Source organism: Lampetra planeri, chromosome 1 (genome assembly GCF_965212315.1).
Source record: "Lampetra planeri chromosome 1, kcLamPlan1.2.h2, whole genome shotgun sequence".
In the NCBI taxonomy this organism is placed as follows: domain Eukaryota; kingdom Metazoa; phylum Chordata; class Hyperoartia; order Petromyzontiformes; family Petromyzontidae; genus Lampetra; species Lampetra planeri.
In genome coordinates this window covers 4,874,990-4,887,325 of record NC_136107.1, presented here as the reverse complement: position 1 = coordinate 4,887,325, position 12,336 = coordinate 4,874,990, and the positions used below count along the sequence as shown (strand labels likewise).

Below are 12,336 nucleotides of genomic sequence, written 5' to 3'. Positions count from 1 at the left end.
GAGGGGCTGGGTGGGGAGTGTGGGGAGGGGCTGGGTGGGGGTGGGAGGGGTGGGGCTGGGTGGGGAGGGGCTGGTCACTCCGTGGTGCCCTTATAAAACTCAACGTTTAACCTACTCACGCCGGCTTGTGCCCGCCCTCACAGTCGGGCATATTTGCGGAATACACCACGCCGCCGTTGACCCTGGCCATTGACCGAGCAACCCAACGTTCCTACCAGCTCCCTGAGCAGGAATGTGTTACATAACAGCTATATCATGGGACCTTGTTGCCAGTATCAAAGTATGAAAAATAAGAATAGGTCTTACCCTTTCGGCAATAAAACAGGTGTTAAGATTTCGATTTAAAGCTTTCGTGACTGCAGGGATTCATATTCTTGGTTCTTTCGGTAAAGTCACGTAGAAGGGAAATAATAAAATAAAATAAAACAATAAAATTCTAACGACGTTTCGGCCACAACGCAAGCAGCCGTCCTCAGGTGAAGAACAGAGCTGGAAACGTCGTGAGAATTTTATAATGTTTTATTTTTTATTATTTTATTATTTCCCTTCTACGTGACTACCGAAAGAACTAAGAATAGGTGTTAAGATGTTCAAACATATTTTAAAAGGAATCAAGTTTGCATTAAACACACACATTACTTGTGGCGAACATGCAAACAAACATGCTCTGATAATGAATCATATACGCATTGCCTTTGAAACTGATTGTTCTACATCAGAGACAGCCTTCTTTAGAAAACACGTGACAGGCGTGCAACGTATAGGAAAGGTCCCAAACGCTGCTCACGATCGCACAGAGCAAGAAGCCACGCCGTGCTGATGAGACTCGGAAAGTGGAAGCAGGAGCCCGTTGGGTCCAGAAGGATGTTTTTTTAGCGGATGGACACAAATGTTATCGAATGTTATTTTTGGACAATGAAACGGGAGCATCGTCCATCCGCCCTCCCAAGTTCCACCGTCCAACGCGTGTGGGGGGGGGGGAGTGGTGGTGTAGCGGCTAGCGCCACGCTCGCGCTACGAAACTCGGCCACCTGAGTTCGATTCCCGCTCGCGGCCACCAACAGGAATGATAGCGATTGTCTAAACTGCTCGTGGGCCTCACCTAGGTTGACTCGGCCTCAAATCAGTACCTGGTGCAGTGTGCAAACATCGCCACTAAGGAGACAAAGGCGGTCGGGCGTGGTGCTGGCCACTCACCCCCCCCCCCCCCTGTTGTGCTGTCCGGGCCATCAGCACTTGCCCCAACAGTCTGTTAAGACGATTTGGATGATCTTTGTTTTTTTGTACGTGGGGAGCGGCGGTGCAGTGGTTAGTGCACGGCACAGTGAATCCAGGAAACTTGAGAAGGAATCCTAACACTGGCTAAGAGCAGTGGAGTGCGACATTAGGACTCGTCCTGAGCCTTCCCTAGGTCGACTCAGCCTTAAATGAGTACCAGGTGCAATGTGTATCATTAGGTGCTCGCTAACAACACTGGGTCTTTGTCTCTGTTGCTTATGTGTGTATGTGTGAATACATATACATGCATGCTTATATGTACGTGTATGCACATATGTTTACACGTGTGTGCATATTTGCACACGTGTATGTGATGTCAGTGGGATGCTGGTTGGCTGGCTGGCTGAATGGTTGACTGGCTGACTGCCTCACTGGCTGGCTGACTGGCTGGCTGCCTGGCTGGCTGACTGGCTGCATGGCCGACTGCCTGACTCCGTGTCTGGCTGGCTGACTGAATGGTCGGCTAGCTGACTGCCTCGCTGGCTGGCTGATCGGCTGACTGGCCGACTGCCTGACCAGCTCGCCAGCCGACCAGTGGCGTAGCCAGGATATTTTGCGCCCGGGGACGAACTATAAAATTGTCGCGTCCCCCCCCCCCCCCCCCCGTTTAATCACATACCAAAATGTAATTACATGACATGTAGGCTGTGTGTGGCGGGATATATAAACTTTTAGGTTGAGGTGTAGATTTGTGCAGTCGTTTCAGGCTGCCGCGCCCGCCGCAATAAGTTATAATGTAACGTTGTAAGCCTCATTTTGGCGCCCCTTTACCTTGGAGCCCGGGGACACGTGTACCCCCCTGCCTCCCCCCCCTAGCTACGCCTCTGCAGCCGACTGGCTGAATGGCTGACTGGCTGACCGGCTGACTGGCTGACCGGCTCACTGGCTGGCCAGCCGTCAATAATGAGGAGCGTGGCGAGAGGTGGCCAGTCTGGCCAGGGCAGAGCGCTCCTCCCAGCAGGCTGCGGACTGCGCGTCGTGGGCGACGCGTGAGAATCGCCGTCGCAGCGGCTCTCGCCACCCCCCCCCCCCCACCCGTTCACTCGCGGATATTTACAACAAATTAGGAACATCGTGTTCCGTAAACTGTACGCTTTTGTTGCTGGCCGCAGCACTTGTCATTTTCTCTGGGTATGGGATGGTTTTAAAAATATAAATAACCCACCTACTCCCAACCACCACCCCCACACTCCAATCCCCACCGATGCGTTTTTGGGTCGTGCCGCCGGTTGTTCGGCGCGGGGCCGGAGGGTCGCTCCGCTGTTGCCGGCAGCTTCTTGGCGTGCCGAGCGAGACGTGCCGTCGGGAAGGCCGCGCGGCACTCCGCAACGCCCCGGGGGAGCTCCACTCTGCAAGGGGCTTCTTCTCAGCCAGAACTGAAGCCCCCATGAGTGGGGCATGCGCCGTGGGCACAAGGCTCAGCGGTAAATATTACTCGTTGATAATAGGGGGGCCGTCCATAAATGACGTCACGCGATTTTGAACGATTTTTGACCCCCCCCCTCGTCACACGGCGTCGCAAAAAGTCAGACCCCCCATCAAATATTACGTCACAAAGCTCTGCCCCCCCCCCCCCCAAAAAAAAAATCCTTCAAATCGCTTTAAACTATTGTCATTGTAGTGCGTATTTAATGTGCCGCTGCACTCTGATGTTGTAGGAGAAAACATTTATAAAAAAGTATATTTAATTAAGTAGAACGTGTTGTCTATATTTATTTTAAGTTGCGCATTTTGATGTGACGTCACATTTCTCAACACCCCCCCTCGTCACACATCGTCACAAATGTCTGACCCCCCCCCCCCAGGTGCGTGACGTCATTTATGGACGGCCTCTAAGACACTCGCTTCCCATTAATTTTCACCGTCCCCCCCCTCCCCTCCTCCTTCATGGAGGTTTCATACCACATAATTTGAGTTTTATCCCAATTGATGTTATCTATCCACCGTACTTTGGTACCTGTTTAACAAAATTTTTTCAAATAAAAGGCTAAACCACGATGACCTTGCTATCATACACATTTGTAATCTAGAGATACAAGTCTGGAAGTATACCATTGTTAGCAATTGCCACCGAGGAGTAATTTTGGGTCCAGAGCCTCAAGGATCAGATGAACAATCTGCCGACACACAAAACAACCCCTTCCACCCACCCCGCGCAGGTGATTCAAATAGGATCGTAATTTTAGTCAAGAATCAATTCATTTTCTTTGCACTGCAGAGAATGGAAGCGCCTCTAAGTGGCTACCGGGGCGATGCTTGAACCCATTACGTGAAATATGTGAATCTTAAAACACATCGATAGACACACAAGCGATTAGCTGCAGACGCTGACAAATAGGTCACGATTCCTTCCAGCGACGTGCCCTGCCCAAGTCCACTTTCTCTTCTGATGTCTTTAACTTGTGTACGATCTCAAATCCGCGGGCGGCTCTGTCTGGCAACGTTCGTTCCCGACGCCTTCCTGGCAGCCACACTGGGGCGGAAGCTTAAAGCGTCAACGGCGCTGCACGCGGTCGATATCATTGTACTAAAGATTCATCGGCGTACCATCCCGAGTGGGGATATAAACCAAACGGCTCTCCAAACACACGCGGCCACGCTATCCGCGGCATCGATCCGCATTTAATGGCCAGTTGTAGCTTTTTTTTGCCCACTTCAGCAGTTGTTTCTTGCTGTGGTTGTCCCACCTGATGACGGACGCTTGTGTTGCGCCCGAAACGTCGTGATTACATTTTTTTTTATACCTACGTGACTTTACCGAAAGAACCAAAGAGTGTAGTTGTAGCTTTGAAGAAACGCGATACAAGGATGGTTAACGAACTATAATTAAAAAAAACTAAACCATTTCTCATTTTACCAGGTAAGGCCCACTGAGCTATATACAGTAGCTAATTTTCAGAAGCGGCCTGGCCACAAATGGAAGCCCAATGAAGTAGCTAATCATGTGGGCATTTATAGCAGCCAAACACTCTAAACGTATGAGCTCATTCTAAATGTGGAGGGAACAACCGGAGGCCTCCGAGAAAAACCCATGCGACCACTAGGGGCACATGCAAACTCGAAATGTATAGATATTCCTCGGTCTTTCGGTAAAGTCACGTAAGCGGTCGTCTTCAGGAAAAGGCAGGTTAGCTTCCAAGGGATACTGTTTATAAGGGTTTTAAATGGGCGTAGCCCAAATGTCACCAGCCAATGATAATGTAAGTGGTCGGCAGCGAGCCTGGCGGTGGTTCAATTTCCACCAATCAAAGGGCTGCCAGGTGAAAATGAGCATGTTAAAGAGAGATTAGCATGTTAATGGCAGATCGCAGAGCCGCAACCAAGGGGTCGGCGCGTGATGTGGCTGTGAAAGCGCAAGTTTGAAATGGGCGTGAAGCACAAATAACATCGGATGGTGGTAGGATGAGAATATCATAGCCAATTATGACTTAAGCTGGTTGATAACGTCGAAATATACAGCAGCGTCAGGCTCGGGTTCGAACCCACGAACCTCCTTGTATACCAGGCGAGGTAGTTCACATCTAACCACCGCGGTGCCCATCGAATGGGTGATTGGTCTTCTTGACCGCGTTCGTTGCCTCCATTGGCTGCCATTCCATTGTTCGTCTCGATATGGAGGCAAGGGTTGATGGATAACGTAGAGATTGTAAAACTCCCAAATCGTCTGGCCTGCGAGGTGGGCACCACGGTGGCGGTATGGTATCCACCCAAGTACTTGCCTACTTAGGGTCGTTCGATACCAGATCAACCAAGCGTATACATGCCCAGCTTTGTATTTGGACGGCTTTGTGTTTGGCAATGGAGGGGACCACCCAGATATTACGTCACGTGGAAATGTATAGCAGTCAAATATTCTAAACGCATATTTAAAAATGTGGGGGGAACAACCGGAGGACCCAGGGAAAAATCCATGCGACCACGGAGAGAACACGCAAACTCCAAATATACCGGCGTTACATGGTCAGGTTCGAACCCATGATCTCCTGTATACCAGGCAAGGTAGTGAACATCCCACCGCCCTGGCACCCACGGTGGCGGGATGGACCCACGCACTTGCCTACTTAGCGTCGTTCGATACCAGATCAACCAAGCGTATACTTGCCCAGCTTTGTATTTGGACGGCTTTGTGTTTGGCAGTGGAGGGTACCACCCAGATATTAGGTTCAGTCCGACCTTCATCTCCCCAGATAAGATTGACCCGACAAGACTGCTTGGCGACCTTTCAGGTATCCTAATTTGGCTCAGGGCTGAAGCAGAAATTTAGAATTTTCAGATCGATGATATTTTTTAAGCTCTTAAAAAGATGCAGCTAAGTATACTAGATTTGCGTCTCTATTTCATTTATACCTGATGATGATTGCTTGTGTTGCAATCGAAACATCGCATGCTAGTGTTTAATTTATTATTTTCTCTTTATACGTGACTTTACCGAAAGAACCAAAGAGTGTATACATATGAACGCAGGACATAACAGTTGACATGACGTTTGACCTCGGCCTTGCTCAAGTTACGTGAACATCTGGAGCGCTCAGGTTCAGAGTGCGTGACTCCGATGCGTGCGAGACTCCAATGTGCGCGAGCTTCAAGCGGACAGCCGGCGATTCAGGCCGATTTCAATGCTTCCACCATCGCGTCCCATCTAGTTCATCGTTTCACCACTAGGAGTGCTGTAGTCGTGCGTTCGGGTTACCGCCACGGCTCTTCTGGAACTGGGGGCATGTGCTGGGTAGCCCAAATCTGGCAACTTCCCAGAATAAGACAGATTCCTGCCATGTAACGTCAGCTTAACAGCGCCTGGTCGCTCCGTGGTAGAGCGAGTGGCTCTCAACCTGAATCATGCCAGTTCCTCTCGGGGTCAACAAAATCAGTACCACTTTGTGGGAAATTCCTATGGTTGTGCTATGGAAAGACTCACGCCCCCCCCTTCGCCTGGGTATAGGAATGTGGAGTTTCCACGACTTGCCGAGGGCTATAAACAAGAGCATGAGCAGGCGGAAACCGCTCACTCCCGACTCGTTAAGTCGAGTTTCAACTTTACGTGCCGATAATCCCACTCCGTGCTCTCCCCGACCGCCGCCGCTGCCGCCGTTGCTCACCGGGCGAGCAGTACAGGAAGTCGATGTCGTCGATGGCGGTTCCGCCCGCGTAGTTGTGCGTGCGCACTCCCTCCAAGATGACCACGAAGTTTCGCAGGCGCTTGAGCGGCACCAGTGCCTGGCGCCAGACCCCAACCTGCTCGCTCGGCTGGCTCCTCCACATTTCGATCAGGTTGTACTCCGTCTGCCAAGGGAAGGCCGCGATGACGGGACCGATCGCAACAACGATGGAACCGAACGCGACGACGGAACGAATGCGACAACGATGATGGAACCTATATTCATCTTCTTGGTTCTTTCAGTAAAGTCACGTCGAAGGGAAATAATAAAAATAAAACATAAGAAAATCATTCTCACGACGTTTCGGCCACAACGCAAGCAGCCGTCCTCAGGTGAAGAACAGGTATGTCGGGAAGACAGCGTCTGAATGAAACACCCCAGACGCTGTCTTCCTGACAGACCTGTTCTTCACCTGAGGACGGCTGCTTGCGTTGTGGCCGAAACGTCGTGAGAATTATTTTATTATGTTTTATTTTTATTATTTTATTATTTCCCTTTTATGTGACTTTACCGAAAGAACCAAGAAGATGAATCCCTGCAGTCACGAAAGCTTTAAATCGAAATGGAACCTATATTCTTAGGTTTTTTCGGTAAAGTCACGTAGGTAAAAAATTTTACTTAAAATTAATGAAAGTAAAATCAAAATGTTTTATTTTTATTTTACTTTTATCACGTGACTTTACTTTAATTATATGAATTTACTGAAAAAACCTAAGAATATGAATCCTTGCAAGTCACGAAAGCTTCAAATCTACGATGATGGAACCGTGCGCGTGGGCGAGCCAGCCAAGGAGCGGCGTGTACGGACCTTGACAATGACGCGCAGGCCGCCGGAGGTGGCGGAGGACATGTAGTACCAGAAGGAGAGGGTGCAGAGGCGGCTCGACTGGTGGAACTCGCCGCTCTTCAGGTGGCCCTTGTCGCCCTGCCGCCCGCTCTGCGTCGGCTCCAAGAAGAAGAAGTGGCCTGAATCGGAATCAAGAATTTTTTTTTTTTATCTTCTTGGTTCTTTCGGTAAAGTCATGTAGAATGGAAATAATACAATAATAAAAATAAAACAGAATAAAATAATTCTCACGACGTTTCGGCCACAACGCAAACAGCCGTCCTCAGGTGGAGAACAGAGCTGTCGAGAAGACAGAGTCTGAATGACACACCCCAGGCTTGGAGCGTCTATTTCAGCTGGGATGGAGGGGGAAGAGCGCCTTGACAAAATAATTTGCATATCAAGAGGAATTTAGCATATTTATGGGAAATGCAGATATGCGATTAGTACTACTTGTGAAATGCGTAGAAGGTTTGGCAGGGGGTTTAAAGTCATATTATGCCCGTGCATTATGCATTTCACAAGTAGTACTAATCTTATATCTGCATTTCCCATAAATATGCTAAGTCCTCTTGATATTCAAAATAATAAAAATAAAACATAAAATAAAAAAAATGTCTTCTCGACAGACCTGTTCTCCACCTGAGGACGGCTGCTTGCGTTGTGGCCGAAACGTCGTGAGAATTATTTAATTACGTTTTATTTTTATTATTTAATTATTTCCATTCTACGTGACTTTACCGAAAGAACCAAGAAGATGAATCCCTGCAGTCACGAAAGCTTTAAATCGAATTTTAAAAAAAAATTTAGGGCTGGGGGAATCCGATGAGCTACGGAGCTATTTTCCGCGCCTGTCGATTTGACGACACCCCCTTGACACCGCAGCACGGTTAGCATGGCCCTGGCTGCTCGGAAAACCCGGCACCTGGACGCCAGCGGCAAGTGCCTGTGCAGCTACACCACCTGCACTCTCAGCAGCTGCGCAACTGCCTCACCGCCAACGCCGCGCTACGGTCGCCACGGGATGTTCATGTTCGCCCTGCGAAGGAGCCCGTGCAGTCGCATTCTGCAGGAAGCTGCGGAGTCGGGAGGTGATCGCGGCGTGGGACGCAGGGACACACGACTGCCTCTGATGATTATCATAATGAAGCTGATGAGATTGATACAGCTCCTTATACTGATGCTACTACCCTGATAGTGATGATGATGATGATCCAGATTATGTTAATGAACCTGAGTATGCTATGTGAGATGAGGAGGGGGCTGAGCCCTCAGCACGGGGCGGGGACAGCAGGCGGTGGGGACAAAGCCTGCTCTGGTTCCACCACCGCCACCACTATCACCGTCACCACCGCCACCATCGCTGCCACCACCGTCACCACCGCCACCACCGCTGCCACCACCACCGCCACCACTACCGCCGTCGCAGCCACTACCGCCACCACCAGGGCTGGATTACCACATGGGCTTTCGGGGATGCAGCCCAGGGTCGAACATTTTCAGGGCCCCTCAAAGAAAAAATATCTATCTATCCTGCTTTATAATGGCTGAAATACTGGCGCACGACGATGCATTCTATGTGCTACGTGTTATTTAAACCAATAACATCACTGTGTATTACTACCAGCTATGCGCTATTGTATTTCAGTGTGATGTACGAATTTCTGTTTAAAAATTTCGTACATTGCACTGAAAACCCCAAACTCAAGAACACAGAGTAAACAACCACTTGCGTGCGTGCGTCATGTTACATATGTGCCCTCTGCTGGCAGACTAATGGCCGCTTACAGGCTGTGGCCGAGTCACCGTCCGCCGCATAGGCATGGCTGCCATTGCGGGTGCCCCTTCAAATGTTTGAGTTGAGATGCGATGCAAGGTGCTCAGCAATCCAAATCACATCCCAAACTATAGAAAGGTGGGCAGAGGGGGGGGGGACCCCTGTGACAGCTGTTCATGCCCTCCATAAATACGATTATTATTTATAGATTTGAAGTTTTCGTGACTGCAAGGGTCCATACTTTTGTTTTTTTCGGTAAAGTCACGTAGGTAAAAAAAATTAAATTAAATCACGACGTTTCGGAGGCAACACAAGCTTCCGTCTTCAGGTGGAAACGTCACAGCAAAATTACTGTATATTTTATTTTCTACCTACGTGACTTTACCAAAAAAACCAAAGAGTACGATTATTATTATGGACATCTGTGAAAAATAGGTTTATAGCTACATCATGGGGCCTCCTTTGCCTGCACCAAAAACTGAGAATAGGCTTTCCCCTTTTTTCTGGCAACAAAACTGGCCACAATACTCTTATAGTGTAATTGTCTTTGTGCTGTTCGCCTTTTGGCGTCCTCTGGTCTAACACCGTTTGAGACGAGGCTCAAAGGAAGCTGTCTCTGGTGTGGACCAATCAGTTTCAAAGACAATGCATATATTATGTATGTTTTTTTGTTTGCATTCTGACCACAAGTATTGTGGTTAATGCAGACATGATTTCCTTTGTCAGAGGTTTCAGTTTGCTGTTTTAACATCTCAACACAACTGTTTTGTTACCAGAAAAAAGGAGAAAACCTATTCTCACAGCTTTCTAGCTCATCGGACTCCTCCAGTATGAATCATTATTTAGATTCCAGCCACGGGCCCCCGATAAACCTCAACGTAGGTCTAGCTGTAGTGGCCGGCCAAGCGAAGCCTCCGGTTCCACCACCACCATCGCCATCGGCCGTGTGTTGTCTACCCTGCTCGGAGCCCAGCGTGTGGTCCACGGGGGGGCGCGGGCCGTGCGGGGAGCCGCGGCCTAGGACCCAATTGAAGCAGTCGGACTGCGAGTTCTCCCAGCCGCAGGTGTCGCCCTGCTCGAAGGTGCACGCAGAGCCGCACTCGCTCTCGTCGGAGCCGTCCTCGCAGTCCGCTTGGAAGTCGCACAGCCGCTCCTCGTGCACGCACCGGCCGCCCGTCGCGCAGGGACGCTGATCGCGCCCGCAGTGGTCTGGGAGGGGGCCGGGGGAGAAGGCGGGTGGGGATGCGGGGCGGCGGGGGGGGGCGCAGAGGTCATACATCGGAAATTCATGTTCCATGACAGTCAAACCGATATTTTACATTTTCAGAGATGGAATTTAGGAAAATTAAGCACGGAACTCGGTGTAAACTCACGAGGTTATTTTTGGTGCCCGGGTTGCTGGGAGCATCGACTGACCGCCGTCAAGACACCACATTTCGTCACGGGCATCTGAACCCTGGCTACGGACCCAGGACTTTGGCGGAGCCAGACGAGCACTCCGAGGCCCACGAGCGGCCGGCCACCTCCCCCGCTGCACGGCGTGAATGCGAGGACACGCACAGCAACAACCGGCGCCGCGCGTCGCGGTCCCCCCCAGTAATCTCGCTCGCCCGTGCCGCTAGCATCTCCACGGAAGGAGGAGGAGGAGGAGCTTCTCCGCTCACCGTGGTCGCCGGAGCCGTTGTTCGGCGGCACCACGACGGGAGTGCACTCCATGCTGAAGGTGATGTCGTCGAGGGCGATGGCCGTGCGGCTGCCCGTGCCCACGAGGCCCTCGATGATGACGGAAAAGGGGTGCGGCGCGTCGAGTATGACCTCCTGGCGCTGCCACACCGCGTCCTCTTGCTGGTCCGTCAGGTTGAGGAGCAGCTGCCAGCGGTCCTGCTCCACCAGCAGCTCCAGGTCCTCTCCGTCGAGGGCTTCGGCCGAGGAGGATGCGGACGAGGAGGAGGAAGAGGAGGCCGAGAAGAAGGAGGAGGAGAGGGGCCTCCGGCGCAGCTTTCTGCCGGAGAGCTGCGGATTCCCGTCGAGCGCCGACACCAGCCACCCGGCCAGCTCTGCGCGGTAGATGCGCAGCGAGCCCACGCCTTTACCCAGCATGCAGTAGTGGAACAGCAGCTGCACACGTTCACACAACACGCCGTCGCGAGAGAGATCATTGTACGCTCACGATGACAAATGCAGTCGGGGAACTTTGCATACGTGTCTTTCTTTTTGTTATAGGCTCTTCGCATGTCCGTCACTTGCAGAAAAGGGTGTCGCTCAGAGGGGGGTATGTGGAAAGGGGAACAACGATCGTCAAAAAAGAAACCTTGCAATCGTGCGTGCCGGCGCTGATGGGTGGCACAGAGATGCGTGCCAGCTGGCCCGGCAGGCGCGGGAAGGTGCTCTCCAGGCTGAGGTAGTGGCCGCGGGGGTCGCGCAGCGTGTGGTCCGTGGGCATCGGCCCCCCACCGCCCAGCGGGGAGCTGCCCGAGCTCAGCGTCCAGTCGGCGTCGTCAGCGTCGTACCACTGGCGCCACGTGCACAGGTCGAACTCGAAGTTGCAGTGGCCGGGGTAGCCCGCTGTGTGGCCCGCACAAAGACAAAGGTGTCCGTGTAAAGCCTTCACAGACTGTTGGGGAAAGTATGTACGTTGACCTTCTTTTTGCATCGTACTTAGCCAACCGTGCTAATCGAAGGTGTGGGGGGGGGGGGGGGGGGGAAGGACAACAAACTAAATAACAAAAAACAGAAAAAAGAAATTAGTTTTTAAAATCTAGATTTGGTTGCAGGGGGTTTGTCTTTTATTCCTTTCCTCCCATCCACACCTGTCCCCAGCCGTCCCAATCTCGTTCCCGCCAACGAACCCCTCTTCCCGCCCGTTCTCTCCCTTATATCTCCTCACCTGCTCCTCCCCTTTCTCCTGTCACCGTCCCACTCCCCCTCATATTGGTGGGAATCCTTCCCCTGACACCCCCACAAGTGCATAGCTCCCAGTGGCCTCCTAATATCGAAAGGAAGACCGTTCCAGACGGCCACAGAAGTGCGTCCGAACACGCGCGATGCGGTGACCGTCTTTGTTCCACGGTTAGTCAAAAGTCGCCGCTGCGAGGATGACCGGAGTTCGCGTCACGGTTTAAGTGCTGTAAGCGAGCACCTGGATAGGCCAGTGCGGCACGTGACGGGGGGTGGTGGTGGTGGCCAGCACCTCGCCTGCCAGCCAGCCTTTGTCTCCCCAATGCTGATGCTTACTATGCACCGCAGTGTGTGTACTCATTTTAAGGTGGAGTCGACCTAGAGGAGGCCTGGGACCGGTT

General features: G+C 51.5%; 1 protein-coding gene across 1 annotated transcript in view; it reads right to left on the bottom strand.

The window, feature by feature from the left end:
- The window catches only part of MALRD1 (MAM and LDL receptor class A domain containing 1), a 53,528-nt gene that overhangs the window by 20,088 nt on the left and 21,104 nt on the right, over nucleotides 1–12,336 (bottom strand). The window contains exons 15-19 of the mRNA XM_078612631.1: nucleotides 11,349–11,602; nucleotides 10,702–11,155; nucleotides 9,995–10,246; nucleotides 7,243–7,400; nucleotides 6,375–6,558 (exon numbers count right to left, since the gene is read on the bottom strand). Coding sequence (XP_078468757.1) covers nucleotides 6,375–6,558; nucleotides 7,243–7,400; nucleotides 9,995–10,246; nucleotides 10,702–11,155; nucleotides 11,349–11,602 — 1,302 coding nt within the window. The remainder of the gene's footprint in view (nucleotides 1–6,374; nucleotides 6,559–7,242; nucleotides 7,401–9,994; nucleotides 10,247–10,701; nucleotides 11,156–11,348; nucleotides 11,603–12,336) is intronic.